Source organism: Ambystoma mexicanum, chromosome 5p, assembly GCF_040938575.1.
Source record: "Ambystoma mexicanum isolate Mex_15411 chromosome 5p, UKY_AmexF1_1, whole genome shotgun sequence".
Taxonomy (NCBI): domain Eukaryota; kingdom Metazoa; phylum Chordata; class Amphibia; order Caudata; family Ambystomatidae; genus Ambystoma; species Ambystoma mexicanum.
Window position 1 is genome coordinate 545,801,919 of NC_090930.1, and position 20,811 is coordinate 545,822,729.

The window sequence follows — 20,811 nt, forward strand, 5'->3', positions numbered from 1 at the left end:
ATCGGCAGGGGCGACGGCATCAACTTCCACTTCTCCACCGGACGGCGAGGGGAAGAAGCTGGACGCCATGGGACGCAGAGTCATCTCGTCGGCGGCGATGACCATTAAAGCGGCCAACGCCCTCACGATAGTGGCACGCTACGACAGGGAGCTGTGGTTCAAGATTGCTCCCCTCCTGGATTTCCTGCCAGACAAGAGGGCGAAAGCCCTTGACATCTTACAGGAAGGCGAGGTGGCTTCGGACCACGCCATCCTGGTGGCCACGGACATCGCTGACACCGGCTTTTGCCAGATGGGCAACAGCGTTTGCCTTTGCTGGCGCGGTTGGCTCAAGGCCACCGACTTCCGTCAGGACGTGCAGACCAGGGTACTGGACATGCCCTTCGATGGGAACAACCTGTTCGGCAAGGCAGTGGACGAGTTGCTGCACGCCATCAAGGCAGACACTGAGACGGCCCGGGCCTTGGGTTCTCTCCAATGACTGCCGTCCTTTCGGACCTCCGGAGGCAAGTCTCAAGGTGCCGCCAAAGGATTAGGCGGCGGTTCCTTGTCGTACGGCCAGGCGGCGGGCTCCTCGTCACAGGACGCCTACAGAGGCCGCAGCAAGGCCGGAGGACACTGTTGTCACCAAGGTGGCAAGGCCTCGGCGAAGCAAGACTGAACCGGCCGCAACGTCTGGCCCCCACCCGAGCACCCTGTTGGGAGGCCGGCTGGCGAATTTCGTCAGCGTGTGGGAGTCCATCTTCACTGACCCTTGGGTGCTAAATGCCCTGGCCCACAGGCACACTCTGGAGTTCCAAAGAAAGTGTCCCCATTTACCACCCGTGGCCAGGAAGGAAAACCACGTGCCACAGCTGCTTCTAGAGGTACGAGCGATGCTAAAAAAAAAAAAAGTGCGTACTCGGCCTGAAGAGTATACTCGCAGTACTTCCTCGTCCGAAAGAAGACCGGCGGCTGGCGGCTCATCCTAGACCTTCGCCGCCACAACAAATACATCAAGTCCCAGATGTTTTGGATGGTCGCCCTTCAGGACGTGCCAGGACAGCTGGAGGAGGGCGACTTCCTGTTGTCGCTGGACTTGGAGGATGCCTACTTACACATCCGATACACAAAGGACATCAAAATTTCCTACAGTTCGTGGTCCAAGGGCGACACTACCAGTTCAAGTCCCTGCCCTTCGGTTTGAAGTCGGCGCCGAGGGTCTTCACCAAGTGCCTGACACCAGTGGTGGCGCGGCTGCGCCTGCAGGGGATCCACATATACCCCTACCTGGATGATTGGGTCATCCAAGCAAGAGACTTAGCCGTTGATTAAACAGCGAAGACCGTCCAACTGCTCACGGATCTGGGATTCTCAGTCAACGTTGCGAAATCCTGCTTGGTACCGTGGCAAGACGTCCTATTCCTGGGAGCCAGATTCGACACAGTGGCGTGGTTGGCTTCAACGTCGGAGGAAAGGACGAAGGCCATCCTGTGCAAGGTACAACGGCTGTTGACCATGGAAGTGGCCAGGGTGAGGTCCATCAAGTCCCTACTTGGCATGATGTTGTCGTGATTCTAGCTTGTGCGTCTATGCATGTTGCGGATGCGGCCACTGAAGGAGTTGCTCCACGCCCGGTGGATGCAAGCGACTGGCAGCTTCGAAGACGAGAGCTCCCTTAACGAGACGTTCCGTCAAGTGATCCTGTGGTGGGGCACCCGCACACACCTCACGGTGGGCATGGACTTCCAGACCCCAGCGCGTCTGGACGCCTCCCTGGAGGAATGGGGAGTGCACACCAGAGATCTTCACGCAAGAGACCTTTGGCTCCCGGAGGACAGGTCCCTGCACATCAATGTCCTGGAGCTCCGGGCCGTGTTCTGGGCCCTCAGGACTTTCTTTCCGTCCCTCAAGGGCAAAGTGGTAAGGATCTTCACCGACAACACCACCACGATGTTCTACATCCGGAAGCAGGGGGGCACCAGATCCCCAGCCCTATCCAAGGGAGCGCAGGATCTGTGGCACTGGGCCGTCGCCCAGGGGATGTTCCTGGTACCCTTTCATCTGGCAGGAGTGAAACCCTGTCACCGACTCACTCAGCAGGGAGCTGCGCTCTTGCCACGAGTGGGAGCTTCGGCAGGATCAAGTGGATCTCCTATTCCGACAATGGGGCAGTCCCCAGATCGACCTACACGCGACGGCAGCGAACACCAAGTGCCAGAGGTTCGGCAGGTTTCCCCAGCCGGTGAGCATGGGCGATGCATTCTCCTTCCCCTGGGACGGCCTGTTCCTATACACGTTCCCACTGTTGCCGTTGCTGCTGGGACTCATCAGTCAACTCAGACGGTCCCGGTGCAGGATCATCCTTGTCTCACCGGCGTGCCTGAGGCAGATATGGTTCCCGGAACTTCTGGACTTGTCAGTGCCCACCCCCCACCCCCCGAGTCAAACTGCCGAGGCACGCAGATCTTCTTGCCAGGGAAGGAGGCGCCATCCTACACCATAACATGGGATCGCTGAACCTGCAGGCCTGGCTCCTACAGCACTAGAGTTCGGAGGCTATGATATCCTGGCGGAATACAAGGAGGTACTTGCAAAGGCCAGGGCGTCCTGGACTCTGAAGTGCTACAGATATAAGTGGAAGAGGTTCTCTGCCTGGTGCTGTGCACAGAAGATCAACCCTCTACGGATTATGCCTCCATCAAGATCCACCTGGCGTTATCTCCCGCTACACCAGAACTCTGGGGCGATCGTCGCTGTGGTCACACCGCCTAGTGAAGGAGTTCATGAAAGGACTGTTCCACTTGTTCCCGTCGGTGAAGGCTCTGGCCCCGGCGTAGGAGCTCAACGTGGTGCTGACCAGGCTCATGGGTCCCCCATTCGAGCCCTTGAACTCGCCACCGCTGAAGTTCCTATCGTGGAAGACCGCGTTTCTTGTGGCCATCACCTCCGCACGACAAGTGGAAGAGATCCATGCCCTCTCCTGCAAACCTCCATACAGACATTCCATGAGACAACTGTAGTGCTGAGGACGCACCCCACCTTCATGCCCAAGGTGCTGTCGGACTTCCATCTCAACAAGCCCTTGGTGTTACCTGTTTTCTTCCTGTTGCCTTCGCCGCCGGGTGAGAGGGCTTTGCACTCGCTGGATGTGGCTAGAGCGCTGAAGTTCTACATGGACCGCACGAAGAGTCTTCGGAAGACATCACAGCTGTTTGTGAACTTTGGACCTGTGAACCAAGGGAAGGCCCTCTCGAAGGCTTTCATTTCCAGATGGCTCTCCGGCTGCATCATGCACTGTCACCGGTTGGCAAACCGACCGTTGCCTGCCTGTCCGAGAGCCCATTCCACCAGAGCGATCGCTGCTACCACGGCGTTCCTGTCTCGTGTGCCCCTGCTGAACATCTGCAGGGCTGCTACGTGGAGGTCAACACACACCTTCACGAGATTCTACTGCGTCGACCGGGATTTCAGGGAGGAGTCCAGAGTCGGCCAGGTAGTGCTGCGCAACCTGTTCGCTTGAAGGTGAGCCTGGTAAAGGAGGTAAGAGATGCTTAAGGTTGAGTTCTTTGAAATGCTTAATGTTGAGCCTTGCCACCTCCTGTGGTTGTGCATGTGCGTACTGCTATGTATTCTTGTATTCATGAGCGTGTGAATCCATGCCAGACCCCATGCTGGAGAAGGAACAAGTTACTTACCTGTAACTGTTGTTCTCCAGCATGGGTCTGACATGGATTCACATGCGAACCCTCCCTCCAACCCCTCTGCGGCTCTTCTCTTGGTCCTACTGCCACTTTATGTGCTACCAAATCTGAAGATGGCTGCCACAGGATGGGCTTAGGTAGAGAGCAGTCATTTGCTGGGGGCAGTATGACCCAGAGAGCAGTGATTAGTTTCTGAACTGTCTTTCTACTAATAACCAAACTGAAACTGATTTTTTCTTTACCGAGGATTCCCAGCCTGACGACGGGGAATATTCATGAGCATGTGAATCCATGCCAGACCCATGCTGGAGAACAGTTACAGGTAAGTAACTTGTTCCTTCCTAGTACTGACAGCCTGAAGGGCAGGTCAGTTTCCCCATATAAGGGATGAACAAAAGACAGTGTATTGAAGCTTAAGGCTTCACTGCAATGTAAAAAGTACAGGTCAGGATCAAAAATAAAAGCCAAAAGTTTGGGAGAAACTTTGCTAATTTGGCTGACGTTGGCTACAGTGAAAAAAAGTGGGCATCAGTTATCACCCTTTTCCTTCAGTGAAGCTGTCTGGTAGGGCATCCTTTAGCCCCTTCAAACATTGTGGCAGCTGCCACCGTGTTCAATAAGGGTTCATATGCCGCTGCTTCCTCCTTTCAAGGACCTCTGGCATGAGAAGATTAACTCTTCGATCCAGCTGGAAAGAGGTTCTAGCAAAATGCCTCCGTAATCTGCCAAGCTAAATCTGAGAGAGTTTTGGGTGCAGCAAATTTTTAAATGTGGAGTTCGGTGGTTTGGTTCGCTCCTAGCCCTGCGGTTTCAGGTGGGATTCTGCTCGGGGTTGCCAGAGGCTAGATAAGTAGCTCAGGACCTTATGGAGGCCTCCTATAATTAGCTGGACATGGAAGCGTGTCTGTTTGCAATGGGGGCAGCTCTACACACACTATCCCTTGTCAGGACTACTAAATTCCAACCTGACGTCCAGGATTGTATCATGGACAGGATAGAACTCTTCAGCCCATACACTGATGAAGTGTTAAATAAAAAGACAACAGTTCTCTAGTTAAGACAGGAACTTTTGGACAACTGAGGCAATCATTTCCTCCCAAATGTACAGGGAGGATTTCATGGCTTCCACGACACTCAATTGGCAAAGAGGTCACCTAGTGCTCCCTGAAAGAGGCTGCCTTGCACCTTTCCAAGGGGTTTCTTAAGTCGGACCAATCCAACTCCAGATCCAAAGCTGACCAAATGAAGTGTTGGTCTGGTTCCATAGCTCCCCAATGGAGGCCAGAGTGTCATCATTCCTAAACTTGTGAAAGAATGCAACACTGGATCCTTGGATTCTTTTGTAGTAGCTAGAGGCACAGTCTTCCTAGTCCTCCCATTGCCCCTTCTCCTCCACTTTCCCAGAGGGGCTTGACGCCGCTACTGGAAATACCAAATCTGATTGAGGAAGGCAATTGAGCCGGTTACTTTATTGGATTGGGGATTAGGGTTCTAGTCAAGGTACTTATGTCAAAAAAGAACAAGGTATCCATGTGGGTGGCCCCATTCAGTCTTTTTTAACCCAAGAAAAGGACAAGATAATGTCTGCAATCATTCGGACCTCCTTACAGGCAGGACACTGGCTAGAAGCGGTGGCTCTACAGGACCCATTTGTACCTACCCATTTGGGTTTGCCAACCAATGCTTTCTCAGCTTCTCGGTCGGTACAACTATTTTCAATAGAGAGCGTTTTTGTTCAGCTTCAGCTCTGCATCCAGGATGTCTACCAAGTTGATAGACTGCAATGGCAGCCGACATGCTATTTCAGTGTAGTCCAGGCGGAGTGTTTGCAGAGTGTGAGGTCTGCGAGGATTCCAGACTGTTTCCAGTGACGGCATGTGTGTGGAGTCTTTCCTCACTATTGATTATCGGCCAGCGTCAGCAGCTACAGAACGTTTAACAGCTTCACTCCGGACGCAGAGCGCTGCAGTGTGTTCGCAGGAGTGGGAGGACCTACCCTGCCCTGCAGGCGGAAAACCTGGTTCTCTAAATGGAGGAGGGGACAGAGTATAAACTGCAGCAGAGAACGAGGAGCCAGGTATGTCAATGCATGAAATCCAAGGAGGGTGGATTTCATTTAGGAAGGGAGTGGGGGCATGACTGCAAAAGTACTTGACCTGAACCTAGGAGCAGAGGGTGTATTAATGCTGCAAAGTCAAAGCAGCCTAATATGACCCCCAGCTCCCTTCGCTCCTATCCCACAGGAAGTCCTCAAAGTCTTTGAAGTGGCCGGCGCCAATCTAGTCATTCCAACTGAAATGAAATTGAATCGTTTGCTTCCAGCACAGGCTCCGGATCAGAGGAACTCTATGCATTCGGCAGTCACAGAAATGGCTGTACCTGCTGTGGGATCCGATGTGGAAATCAACGAGAGTGGCATTGTTGCTGAATCTGATGCTGCAGCTGGCAATGCGGTGGGTGTAGGGAACTCAAATCTGGAAGTAGAGAAACCCCCCCCCCCCCCCCCAAACTAATACAAACATAATCCGTCCTAACAAAAGAAATTCTGAGCTACGGAGATAGAACATTGAACTGACTCCCCAAGAAAAGAAGCTTCTCCAGCTCAGAATTAGGCACACTGTGAACTGGCATTTTAAGCCAAAAACGATCCAGAATGACAAGAATAGTGCTGAAGGAGTAGAAGGGAGAGGTCAGACCTCAACTAATTTTAGCCCTACCAACGCTGCAGATTGAAGAAGTCACAGATGAGGACCTGCATAACAGTATGTCCCAGATTGAATATGGAGGAATAACTTGTCTCACAAATATGCCGGAGGACTCCTCCCCATTTCTTCTGGCTTCCATCCTGACGGACTACGCTTCGGTGGGCCTGCAACTTGTGCCAATTAGTGCAGACCAATGGGGCGCAGAGGGAAATCAACCCCAGTTGGATTAAGATTGGGACGCAGGGAGCTACCCAACATCATGTTTGAACTTGGTGCACCAAGGGGAGGGGGCCGAAGGTCGTGTCAACGGGCCTCTCTGAGAGAAAGTCTGTAGAGAAGAAGACCTACCCGTCACACCTGAAGTGATGGAGGCGGGGGGAGGAGTACCCAGCCAGAGGAGAGCCCCGAGAACCGGAACAGGGGGATTCCACCACCTTGTATACAACGGCATGGGATGTGTAGGGCTCCAAATAATCTAAAGAGTTCTATGCTCTGATGGACTCTCCCGAGAGCAGCACACAGATAGAAATGAGAGGCCCCCGTCTGGCTAAGAAATCAAAAATAGGATATTGGCCCCCGCCTGGATCTTCCAAAAACTGCCAAAAAAGCAGCAGGATTCAAGATAACAATGAAGAGGCATCATCACAGAATAAAACAAAGATAAGGGATAAGCTGTTTCTTGGACTCCTCGGAGTCGCAGTACCTCCCAGATTATGAGAAGAAAGTGAATGGAAGAAGGGCCACAAACCAGACAGATGGACCCCAACCAAAATAACAAGCTGTGGCGCCCCACTGCCAAACCAAGAATGGGGGAAAAAAATCTTCACTGTTCAATTATCTCAGCTGCTAAGTGCCAACTACAGGAATCAATCAACCTTAATTGCCCTGATGATCTCGAAATGGATTTTGCCGCAAAATGTTATCGAATCAATTCGTGAGAAGAAAGGAAGAGAACAAGATCTGGTGGGGGTGATCCTGAAATCTTTAATTGGCTTACTCCAAGATGCAAAATCGGACAAGAGGTTTTTCCTGGAAGCCCAAGAACCCTTTTCCAAATCTTCCCTTGAAGCTTGTTTAAAATGTTGCCAATATCCGAGGCACAGATCTAAACCAGAACGAACAGTAGCTTCCATTTTCAAAACTTAAAAATCCAATACTGTCATAAGGGAAAATGTACAATGTCTGAAAAAGAAATCGATCGCATTTGAGATATTAATTGCGCAACCTTAGTGTTGAGTGAATTCTTCCACATTATGAGTGAATTGGAATTACACATTGTACCCCAAATAACGCATAGATAACGCTCAATTTCACATTCACCAATCACCCATTTAAATGTGCAGATTTTTTTTGTTTGTAAATATAATTGTTGGATTTGGTGAGGTTGGTTTGTAGATTGTTGCTGAGCAAAGGTGGAGAATCATCTGTTTGTTTTGAAGCCAATAAGGTGTGCGATCAAACAGAATCAAGTCGTAAGAAAAAGCTAACCAATATATATGAACAATATTGTCGCTAAATTACATCCTTGTTTCACACCCACTTCAGTGGGAATGGCATCTGTAAGCATGCCATCTTGGTTAATACAAACTCTGTAGTTGGTGTGAGCATGAAGCAAAGCTATAATACCCACGATGTGCAATGGTATACCATTTGAAATACTTTTATACCACAGGGGGACCCTTATGACTGTCGAGCGCAGAAGACATATCGAGAGACGCCCTATAAATTGGACCTCCTTGTGTGTGATGAGGTTTCTAAAAGGTGTGCTAAAATGGTCGCTTTGAGCGAGGTGCCCATAGATTTACGAAATCCCACTCGAAAGCATGATAATGTATGATGGATGGAAATGTGACTCAAGTTCATTCAAAATAAGAATGGCAAAGACCTTGGCTGATACGTCAATAGGTCTGTAGTTGGAAGGATCTGCAATGGGACCTTTCTTATGTAAATGAAAGATGATGAAAGTGAGCCATGAGGAAGGAATGGTTTTCGTTTTGAAGATCAAATCAAATTTTGGTTTTCATATCGATGTCCAAAAATGGGGATCATCTTTGAGAACACATGGAGGCATGCCGCTTGGCTCTGCGGCTTTCGAATATTTAAGTGTTTGAATTGCACATCCTTCAAAGACCACGGGCCTTGTGAGAGAATGATATTAGTAAAAACTTGTGTATCAACAGGTGTAAATCCCTGAGGTAATTGATATCTCGACTTAATGTAATCTGTCCAGGCCTCACCCGATATTGCTGAAACAAACCTAGATGTACTTACGAATCATGCACTGGTTGTCATCCATGTAACGTTGACATCCATGTAACGTTGACATTTTATTTTTTTAGTTGATTTTTGTATTTTGACAAAATGTACCTATTTTTTCTGTTCAGTGAAGACAGCGAGCCTAATGGCATCTTAAGTCTTCTTAAATCTGTTTTTAGAACGTTTTAATACAAGGTTTGTTGAATTTATTAGAATGTGATGACGTTAGAACCCTCCTGTATAGCTAGGTTATTAAAGTGGCATTGGATCATCTGCATGTTCTGTGCCTCTGACCTCATTGGGCATTCCCGTACATTTATCATTCACAGAAAGGTCATGACTAACAAATGCAGATAGTGACCTGCACATCTTTTTTTTTCCCAATGGATTGACAGAGTATGGCTGCATATCAACCAATGATAAAGCGAAGATTGTGGATATTGATCAACAGATAGGTTATTAGTGCAATTTAAGATCATATGATCACCCAGACACGGATTGGTGACTGTGATAGGATGTGTACTACCTATCAAGTTCCCTGAGACCCCTGTGTAATCAATGGGGGACTTAGCCAACCCTCTATGCCAGGTGAATGATGATTGATTCAGTGCTGTGGAATGCTGTGGATGTCCCACTCCTCAAAAAAGTGCACCCAGCAGGAACCTCTGAAGAGAGAACGTGCTGTGAGAACTCTTATTATGAGGTATATTGTTGGCATCACTCCCAATCAATGTGACATTGAAATCCCCCCCACACCCCCATGATGATCTCATGGTCGTGATTATGGATAAAGTTTTTTACTCAAACAATTCAACAGAAAGTTCAAGTTGGCCAATATCGTTTCCAGGGGAGTACTCGTGGGATTCCAATAAACTGATATGATTAAGCAACACAACTGTAATTCATTGTTTGTGTTCAGTTGAATGACCAAAGAATTATCCGATGCATAAATGAACTTGTATGACGCCCTCAAGGAGTTGTAAACGAGGATAGCTAGGCCGCCAAAAGGACAGCCAAACTGGCCATGCTGTGCAGGATGAGCAAAGGGGTTATTGCCATCTAAATACATGTTTTACAAAGTGCATTGTTTCTTGAACTAGAACAATGGACGAGATGGTCTTCTCATGCAAAGAATTGAACCAGGTAAACAGATTCTTAAATCCACAGCAATTCCAGGAGTTTATAGAAAGTTGAAAAGTGCTATGTATGTGCACAACTTTTACCGTTGCTCATCAAAGATTTCATGTATGAATTTATCCACCCCAGTTCTTTTAATGCATTTGTAAATTAGGCAGTTGCCCTAGCATTTCGGCTTTTACAGATGTTGGTAAATGGCCTTCGACTCATACTTTGTCCGTGTCACTTTTTGTGATTGGAAGAGTTTCAATAAAAATGCGAGAGTCTTCCTTGGATTTGAATATTTGGATTTCCAGGTTATGCAGAGCGAAGTCTGCTATCTGATCCCATAACATTTTCGAAATAAGGGATTGAACTGTACAAAGCATTCTGTTATTGTGTTGAGCAAGCTTTACCCATTCAACATCTTCTGTATTTAAATTTTGTAAGAGAGGAATTTGCTGAAAGACATGTACGATTAATTCTTGCTTGTCCGTTGAGATTGATGTTACTAACACAACCAAGAATAAGGTTCACGTCGGCTGGCTCATTTGCAAGCGGGAGTGCAGTGGATATAAAATGAGCTGTCTCATTGTTGCAAGCATTAATCTCAAGGGAGAGGCTGTGGAAACATCCTGCGGCAGTGAACATGTGTTATCATTGTTTATGGTGTTGATGGCGAGATTTTTTGGCAAACAAGACGCTGAGTCAGTGATGTCTGTGGTGGAATTAGCAGTTTTTGCACCTTTGGAGCAGGAACCCTGTTTTTCACTACAGGGGTGTCTGCCTGATTGGGTGGCTCTTACAATCTGGGAGTCCACTACCTGCGTGGTTATTTGAGGATTACCATTGTTTATAGTGAGGCGTTCTTGCAGCTCGCCACCTTTTTACCTTCTTAACCAGTGTCGGGGGGGGGGGGGGGGAGAGGGGGGAATTGGATAATTGCGTCTGTTTAGTAGCTGTCAATTGGAGACTTTGATTGAGTTAGTGGCAGATTGCAAATTAGGCCTCTGCGAATGGGTTTCTTTATGCTGTAGCGATACTTTACTTTAGTCATTAAGTTGATTCAGGTCAAGAATCACATTGTCAATAGAAATATTACATGCATTCTTGACATTAGAATTCTGACACCTGATTTTGCTTAATGGTAGATTTTTAGTTTTTTGGGTTGAGGGCTCCTTTTTGATATTATTTTTATTTTGGCTAATAAGCCTTCTATTTTGTGCTCTAAGTTTGAGTCTCTTTGCTTTCCATGATAGTGATATTTTGTGGGATGCAACGACTCATTGTCCGACAGTCTTTTTATTATCAGCTGCGATATTTATGTTGCTGGGCTGTTGCTCAAGAAGATCTGTGAGCGACGTGGGACTGTCGGGGGGGGGGGGGGGGGGGGGGGGGGGGTTCGGCGGGTTGGGGCGTCATGAAATGTCATCCTATCATGGACAATCGTCAGAGTTGTCCTGTTGCAGAATCTTATCACCTTCAGGAGCCATGTTCGCCTCAGTCACAATGTGTTTGATGTGCTGGATTCTATCGTGTTGCAATTTCTCAACTTGAACAAGATCTGTGCGCTTGTTTTCCTTTTGACGGGTAGTGACAAAGTACACTCTACCACATTTGCATAAGACCTTGCACGGACACTCTGGATGTTGTCTTTGTCATATGTTTGACTGGACTTGTTTGCAATGCTGGGGCAGGTTTCTGTTCCCGGCCTCGTGAAATGTGCAATTTGAGCCTTTTTTGTAAGGGATGTTTGGTAAAGGCAAAAGGATTACTGTGCCAGCATATATCCTTCTAGCTTGTTTAGTTTCACTAAAATATCAGAAATTGACACTTTAATTTCTCTGATGGCATAATGGGTAGTGTAATGACCCTTATCCAATAAATTAACTATGCGTGTGAGTACTGGAAATGACTATGGTTTTGGCTCATTAAGCATGTGCATTATGTCATGTGGAGAAAAAAAGGTGTGTTCATGAGGGAGCCTAGTCTGTTCAAATTGGTCCTCACTTATCCCCCAAACCATTCAAATCACCCGCCACCGGGGGCATGCATGTCTGTCTGTCTGGGCAGGCAAGCTTAACTTGTGCTGATGGTGAACTTGCAGTCATGCCTAGGGAATTTAAACCACCTATTGTGGTGTTGAAGGTGGGTAACTGAGATTCATTTGAGTGAGGATTAGGTTTGTGCAGGTGAACCTGTGCCGTGTGATAAAAAGATCTAGCTGCAGGTGTAGATGGACCTACAGATCTTGCCCATCTCAGCCATACCTACTGGCGCGAGCATCGAGATGTCAGAGATGGATTCATGAAATCTTAATTCTGGTTTACATGTGAGAGATTTGTTATAAGTTGTTGAGTCTTGCCAACAGTCTTATTTGGACATCATTGACTTCTTTCAGTGTGAATGTATTTACTGCATTTTGCGGTGTGATCGCTGCTTGAACATGGACTTCGGTTTGTGCAGTGGGAACGGTGTATGAAGCAGGTGAGCACACACAGCCACGGTAGGCAATGAGTCATTATGACAAGGCCCTGAGCCAAGCATTTCATCTGATGGTATATCCTTCGTTGGAATTCCTGATTGCACTATAGAGGCGTAAGTTTGTGACCTTGTGGGGGCTCCTTCATGCGTTTACCACTCCCAAGACCTCTAAGCATTTTCAGATTATTAGGCAACAGTATTTGAAATGCAATACAATAATAGGTCTGTTTCTCAATGCAACACAGAAAACCGTGCACGCCTACACTAAGGATCAATTATGCAAGAGCTTTTGACAAGAGAGTTGTTAAAATGAGCAAATAAATGAGGGAATGACAAATTAGGTTACCAGCATTTACCTTCTACCTTAAAGGGTTACACCCACCTCTCACCACCAACGTTCTTGAATCAGCCGCTGCAGCAATGCGTTTGTGGTTACACAACTACAACGCAGGCGGCAGAAAGCCGGTACCAAAGAAAATATGCTACTCACCTTCTATATGTGTAAACTACGTCGGGGCTAAACGCAGTGAGAACAAATATGAACAAAACAGTGCAGCTATTTAATGCACAACCTGCCACATATGCCTAACGGGCATTTCCAAGGGCATGCGCGCAGGGGAGCGTTCCCGTGCCTTAAATGGAGCATGAGCTTTGTAAAGGGGGCAGGGCCAGGGCAACACTGTTATGGTGAAACAAGGGTGAAGTGAATATTATGTCTGGAGTCGGAGTCAGAGTCCAAACAACGAAGAAGTTGTAGATGGTGGATTCAGTAACAGAAAACACTGTCAGCTGAAGTTCAGGCGTGAATGTAAGAATTCTCGTAGGAAACCGTTCACGCCGTTCTCGCCAGCTCACCCAGACACTCCCAGGCCTAACGAGCACTTTCTGAGGCACATCGTGGGCGCCTGGATGATGGGGAGGAAATGGGCTGCAAAAGTAGGAATATGAACACGAAAGATCCTAGGGGTGCAGATTGGGTGGAGGAAATGTAAGTAAGAGCTATGTATCTCTTAAATGGAAAAATCAAGGGTGACATCCCGGCGGCCCCGACCTGGGCTAATGGCAATAGCAGGGCCACTCTGGATTATTCCTTCGTCTCAAGAAACCCCATTGATGAGGTCATTAACATGGTAGTGGAGAAAACGCACAGTGATCATGATCCGTTAATGGTGAGTGGAATGATGTGTGAAAGACGTGAGAGATGGGAACAAAAACTGGGGTGGACTTAATAGACTGCGCCTACAGCCAAAGGACATCCCCAAAATATCAAAAGAATTAAAAGAACGGCTGACACAGGAGCCAGATGAAGTGGAGTATGGACAGACCCTTTTAAACAACTAAGAGGGAGAACGTTTAAACCGAAATTCAAGCATTTACATCTGTATGATGAGGAAATAAAGTGCAAAAGAAGTTCCTCGGAAGGACCTAAGAGGGTTAAATAAATTAAACATTAACAAGACAGAGCTCATAAGTAAAAAAAAAGCAAAGGTACAATAATTGGTTAAGGCTTTGGAAATCTAATCTATTTCAAAGGGATGCAGAAAGTATGCTAAGAGGATTTGTGAATTCAAACAGCAGGAATTTCTGGCAACTCATGAAAGATAAAGGAGAGTCAACGGGGTCCCTTTTGACAAATCCAATAGCAGAGAATGTATCAGTGTCCCATTTCAGGAATCTGTTTGAGAACATAAATCTGACAGCTAACCGTACAGAGGAAAGCAAATCCAAGTTAAACAGCTGGAACCTAACAACGGAAAGAGAAGAGATTATCCAGCTGATAAAAAAAAAAAAAGGCAAGTCGGTCAAGAGAACCTGGACCAGAGGGGTTATCAAATGCAATCATGAGAGTCCCCTATACAGTAGGCAGAATTTTGTGAAATACTATTTAATTGGATATTTGAGAGAGAGAAAATACCCAAATCCTGGAAGCTAGCGATTGTGGTACCCATTTTTAAAGAAGGGGACCACCAAATACAAAGGATCTATAGGCCAATCGCCCTGCTCGACCTCGTAGGAAACATTTTTGGGATGAATATCTTGAAGCGATGGAAGGCCTGGATCAAAGAAAAACATAGCATTGATGAAAGACAGGCCGGGTTTGTGAAAGAAGTCGGCTTTAGTCTGAATCTATTGCTCTTGATCCTTCTCAAATCACGCTCCAAACACAAAAAGGATAAGATCTACATGGTCAGCACTGACCTACAACAAGCTTTTGATAGTATAGATTGCGATTTACTATGGAGAAAGCTCAAAGCCAAAGGATGCCTGACTGACCTATTACAGATTATTCAAGATCTATACTCTGACACAGGGATACAGGTCAAACTAGACCAACAGGGAAATCTTTCCCAGAGGATAGACATGCAGATAGGGTTTAAACAAGGGTGCCCTCTGGCCCCAACTTTCTTCAATTGTTTTTATTGAGGATATGAAAGACGTGCTGAAGGATACAACTTTTCCTCCTAAAATCAACGGCACTGAAGTGGGCTGGTTATTATGAGGACGACTTGGTCTTATTAGAGCTGACTGTTAGGGAGAATTCTCACTTATGGCTAATTTCCCTTACCTATAGAGTCCCCCAGCAGCTTTGCTGGATTTGAAGGGTTTATTTCTTTTTACCTGCTAAGAGTGAGACTCTTTTTCCCACTCTTAGCCATCTTTGCTATGTGTGTTCTAGGCTATTTTTGTGTTCAATGCCTATGGGATCTTTTCTCTCACCCATAGGAACCATCTTTGTGCACATGTGTTACACAGCACCCTCCGTGCAGTGACACAGGGGTGTCGTAGCGACCCCCAAACATAGACTCCATTCCCTGGGACTGACTACTGCCTCCCAGGGCATGTAAAGTCCCCATTGACTTTACTAGTCAATCTCTATTAACTAAACCAGTACACTCCATCTTAATATGGAAGTACTGGAAGGGGTTAATAGTTTTTCCCCTATGTTCATTTTCGAGAGGGTACCTTAAAGTCCGCCTCTACAAAGTTTCTGGCTGGTGGCAGTGGTCACTACCTTTTTATATTCGACCGCAAATATTTTCCTGTGGGATTTTCCCATTGTTCGAGGCTAATACTTTTACTGACAGCCTCTAACATACCGCCGGTTTATTTTATTAACTTTACTCCGGTAGGTTTTATTTGCCAGAACTTTGATATAACTTCTTCCCGAGTCAAACTCTATATTCCTTTCCAGGTCGGGGATCCTTTGTTCGCTCTGTTGGCGGGCTTCTGCCCAGAAGCCCTCCTTTTGGCGCCTTTGAGTCTGGGGTGGGTCTGTTTGGGAGGGGGAGTAGAACCCCTGGACAGAGTTGCCACAGCAACTCAGGTCGCACTCTAACCTGATAGGCTGGAGGGTCTCCCGCCAAGATGACCACTCCACTGCTTAGAACCAGGGTACAGAGGACTGGAAGGGCAAGACGTCGCCACTGGAACTACGGAACTGAAGGGGAGAGAAGCCAGAGACATCTTCAGCATCTACACCACCGGTGAAGCCCTGCCGGATCGTCTCGCTACTTTTCTTCCACATGACGAGAGGAGATCTTCCGTGAAAGAGCCTCCTTCCCTTGAGCTGGTGGGGGTCAACCAGTTCACCTATTGCTTCCTTCGACCTGCCTTGGTCGAATCGACAGTGCCCAGCACTTGGAGACCGGATAGCCAGCCAGCTATCGACCCGGACCGCGATTTAAAAGGAGCGTACCTTTTTTAAACTTCGTTTGGCAGCACCACGGCTGGTTTCATCCCTGGGTAGTGCAGCGACTCAAACCTTCCTCCACGACGAGAGCCTCTCTTCCTCTGTTGGATCCCTCGACCTGCAGGAACTATCAGGAACAACCGCCACCGCAGGAGCCACTTCTTCACGTTTAAGGTACATTGTTCCGCCAGGCCGGCCTTTTTCTGTGGTAGCCCTAAAGGTGTTTTAAATCCTTTAACTACCTGTGGGGTCGGCCGCCCTCTCTCTTAACATTGTCTTTCGCCTCGCATCTACCTCTTCTATATCTTTCTACTAAAGACTTGACTGCAGCTACAAGAACACTTTTGCTCCTAAGCCTTAGCTCTGTACCACTGACTCTGGCTCAGACCTATTGACTCTGGCTGATTTGTTAGATCTGCTCTCACTAGATTGGTTTTCAATGAGAAATGTGTGGATGCACCCAAATCTTCTAAACCCTCTTCCTTCCTACTGTTTTAACTTGTGGAGTGCCATTTTGCTCAGTTTTCATTCACTTATCTTTTGGCTAAAGTGTTACTGTGCATTACTTGTTCACAATACTTCAGGGAAGTGTTGCTAGGGGGTGTCTGAAGATATTTCGTTTTTACTTGTGCTTTCCCTCCCTTTCGTTAAATTGTTAGAGTGCCATTTGTAGTTGGTTTTCACTGTGCCATTTTGCTCCGTTTTCACTCTACCGCAAACTTGTCTACAATTGAATAGGGAGTTGTATATGCTTTTCCTTTGACTAAACTTAACTTACTTTATTAACTGTGATGTATGTGTTGATTTAGAAGTGTATAAAATAAATATATATTCTCTTTTTTTTAATACAAAGCTTTGGTCAGTGTTTCCTTGCTCCATAGTACTGTACTTCCTATTGTGTCAACCCTGAATACTACTCTGCTCCCTCTTGAGGTAAGTCTGACTGCTCAGCCACAGCTACCAACACAATCTTTGTGGTGCAGACTGATACCAAAGGGGATTTATTGCTCTCACCTGTAGTCCTAATCTGAGGTAGTGCTCCCTAAGGGGACTGCCCTGGATTCTGCCCAACACTGACCAAGATCGGACTGCAAAGGAAATTGAACATCTTTCAGAAGTATGTCTAAAAAAACAAGTTGAAAATTAATGCTGTCAAAATCTGAGATAATGGTCTTTGGGGAACCGAGAGGAAAGAGAAGCACAAAGCAAAGTTGGGTGTTGGATGGCAAACGCTTATACTCAGTAAGGGAACTGAAATATCTGGGAGCAATTGTAAACGCATCAAGAGGAGAGAAGCCATGGGTAGAGAGCCTGACAAAGGTCTGACGATTTACAACTCTGGGCAGAGCCATTGACCGAAGGTTCAGGAAATTCTCATTGTTACCTATATTAAACTACTTCAAGCAAAATGTCTCACTAGCACTTATCTTTGGAGCGGAAACATGCATCGGCCTGCGAACAGAAGTATGGGACCTTCTGAAGAGTCCCAAAAGCTGCCACAGGCAGTTCCAGTGACTGATTCGCCATGAACTAGGCTTAACCACATCATATGCTAAAATCCTCTTTATTTCAAGAAGAATACTGGAATAATTCCCCCCCAAACCCTCTGAAAAGTAGAGAGAACAGTGGCGATGACTGGGCTCTAGACAGTTGGAAGGATTGCATACATTTGCTTCTAAATCTGGGTTTCTCAACGGAAACCCTCTGTAAGAACCCAATGTTGGTAAAAAAGGACAATTTGGGCTGACTGCAGAATTGCAGAGGAAAAAGAGCAGCACCAGGAACTCGTACTATCAAAAACAATACTGGGCACTTAAATGTGATCCGAGAATATCTGAGGAAATGTACTAACAATAGGCAGCAGAATACGCTAATGAGATTCAGGCTGAATATACTGCATAACAAGACCACACTCAAGAGGTACGATAAGCTTATGGCATCGGATAAATGCTGATTGTGCAATTCCCAGAGCAAAACATTAAAGCATCTGTTTATTCTGGCCAAAATTGAAAGACCAAAGATCAATTTACCTCTATGGGGAATTATACTAAGAAGTACGTCTTTTTTCACCATTTCTTGTTTGTGAGGTCTTTCTTGGGTTTTACTCTGTGCACCAAACCAGGTTTGAACCCTTTGTTTGTTTTGCCTTTGGCGGGCTTCAGTACTGAAACCCGCTTCTGGCTCCAGTGTGTCTGCAAGGGCAGGAAGAAAGGGAGGTGCCTGAAACTTCCCTGTCCTTAGTCTCCAGGGCAACCTAAATGCACCCAGTCCTGAATGGGAGAAACCTGCATAAAAGGCAAGCCTTCTTGGACTGAAGACCGAGTCGACCACTGGGAAGAACAACCTGACGAAGAAACTGAACAAAGCTTGCTGCATCCTCCTGGACCATTGAACTGCCCGGTGAAGGCCCGCTGCTGTGCTGAAATCTTTTTCTGATCGACAAGAGAAGCTCCGAAAGGACTACTTAATTCTTTTGGTTAGTGGGACCAACTAACCCCGAGATGTTCTTTGCTGGAAGACCTTTCCCAATTGGCTGTACTTCTTTCCTGCTGTTGGAACAGAGTGCCAGGGGTCGAGAAATGCATAGTAGAGTGCAACGTCTGTAAGTTGGCCAAAAGCTCCAGGATTCTCCTGAGGGCCCCCCTGCCCTCCCCGAAGCAAGACGACCCAAGCTAGAGTCCCCTCACCAGAGTGCTGGACTCAAGGAGTGAAGGAAGCCCAACCGTTGTCCAAGATCCGCAGTGGTGCTGTTTACTGAGTGCTGAAACCGCAAAGTGCTGCTGTTACGAAAAGAGCCCGTAGCTGCCGCCGACCTTTGAAATGCTGTGCAGGAGTCCTCCAGCCGTCCTCCCTCCTGTCCCCATGACTGAGGCCCAGGAACAGAGGACCTGCATCACTGCAACCAGACCGAAGCCAGCTGGATCCTCTTCTTCTAACCAAAGGTACTGTTCTGACATTCGGATACTATTCTTTGTCTGTAGTTCTGCTCTTCTCAGTTGAGACTTGCAGTAGCTGCTTTTCTAGAGTTGATTACAGCTCTACCTTTCATAAGTGTAACATCTTGTGGCCCAACAGTGATTTTCTTCAACAAATTCTCTAACTTTGTGGAAGGCTTTTTGCTATCTAAGAAGTGCCTCTGCTCCATCGACTTTGCTCCAATTGTCTTTGGCTGTGCTGGCTCCCTGCACTCTCTTCTAATCCATTGACTTAGTTTCTTAGTGTCCCTCATAGGTGATGCATTGGTTTCGAACTACTATTGCTGGGAAAGGTTTTTTATCTAGACTTCATTGAGAGATTTAAAATTTCTCACATGCTCTGAGAACCCGTTTAACCTTTTTCCTTCCTTTAACCTTTCCTTTCTACCAACCTCAGAATTTTACAAAGCACAAAAGTGATATATAAATGCCAATACTGTCATAGTTGGTGAAGTCACCTCAGGGTTTTGGAAGTTTATGAAGCATCTCAAAAGATTATCTACTTGCTTTGCCTTGATTTTGAGAAAGTATTAAGTGTATTTTCGTTGTTGCACATTGCCCTTGTTAAAGAATGATTATTTTAAACTTACTATTAAATAAAACATTATTTTACTAGAAAACCTTTAGTGTAAGTGTTATTTGGATACTATTTGGATACTTGTATTTGTGAATTTCAATGCTACAGCTCACATTAACCCCTCTTGAGATAAGTCTGGCTGCTCAGTCACACCACCAACTTGTGTAGTACAGACCTATACCAATAGTTGGGTTACCTAATACCAAGAGGACAAGGGTTGTGTAGTCTTCCCCCAGGGGTACAACATCAATTCTTGCCTAACCGTAATATGGCCAGGTTTTAATCATTGAAATGGGTTATGTGGCAAGGAAAGTAAGTTTAGTAGAGTGCTTGCAGAATTTAGGTTGCATCTTTGGCAGAGCGGTTTAGGTCGATTTGCTATTTTATTCTTTGGCTTTAATGTTGAATGGGGTGCGATTTGCAAATATTTAGTATTGTAAAAAATGTGTTTATTTTTGGTCACGTTGAAGATCACTGCCAATTTCAGGTTAGCTTATTCTGTGATCATTAGGGCGTTTCATCCAAGCTGCTGCAATTCGAGATGTGCATGCATATTTATTTTGACTAAATCATCTTGCCTTCTATGTCTCTTTTAATGATCTTTAGAACATTTGACTGATATGGATCTTGAAATTATTAGTGCCCAGAAAACTCTTGACATTGTGCTTGTATGTTACATGTAATGGTGGTGATTAAGCAATGATGGATCAAGCTGCTTCTGGATTGTTTTTTTTTTTCTTTCATTTTGAATTGAATCTAATGCATCTGTAGGTATAAATCAGTTAAGTGGAAAGAGATTCATTCCCAAATTCACTGATGTGGAATCAAATGTGTGCCGGGGAACTCTTCATGCTTTGTTGTTGTTTGGGGGATTCCATGTCGTAGTGCATGTAGTCCTCTATGGTGTAATGTTTTGGGTGTTGATTCCTTAACCAGAATTTCACAGTTCTTGAGGTGTTGATCTGTTTTTTTACTCTCTGGTCCGTTGTTGGGTTAACTGGGTTCCATACGTTCCTTGTGACCTTGAACCAGACCACAAACGAGGATGTAAGTATACTCTTATTTATCTTGTACACTGTGTCATACACATTCTCAATGTCTGTTAATTTTCAATTTTTCTTAATTGGCCATGATATCTACTTGTTCATCAATTAAATGTATAACAAACTATTTTTGGGTCTTGTGAATGTAAGCAGATTCACATGTTATGCATAGGCTGACATTTAGTGATTGGTGCAGAGTATATCTTTTTATTTTCTAATTAAAAAGGCATCAAAGTGGTGTTCCTGTAACCCTATCCCTAACCTATGTTTACATTTACCCA

The 20,811-nt window shown here is 46.1% G+C and overlaps 1 protein-coding gene across 2 annotated transcripts in view; it reads left to right on the forward strand.

Moving 5' to 3' along the window:
* The window catches only part of ZDHHC9 (zinc finger DHHC-type palmitoyltransferase 9), a 377,235-nt gene that overhangs the window by 291,235 nt on the left and 65,189 nt on the right, over positions 1-20,811 (forward strand). For both annotated transcript variants that reach the window (XM_069612973.1, XM_069612972.1), the window contains exon 7: positions 20,430-20,534. In XM_069612973.1, the coding sequence (XP_069469074.1) occupies positions 20,430-20,534 (105 nt within the window). The remainder of the gene's footprint in view (positions 1-20,429; positions 20,535-20,811) is intronic.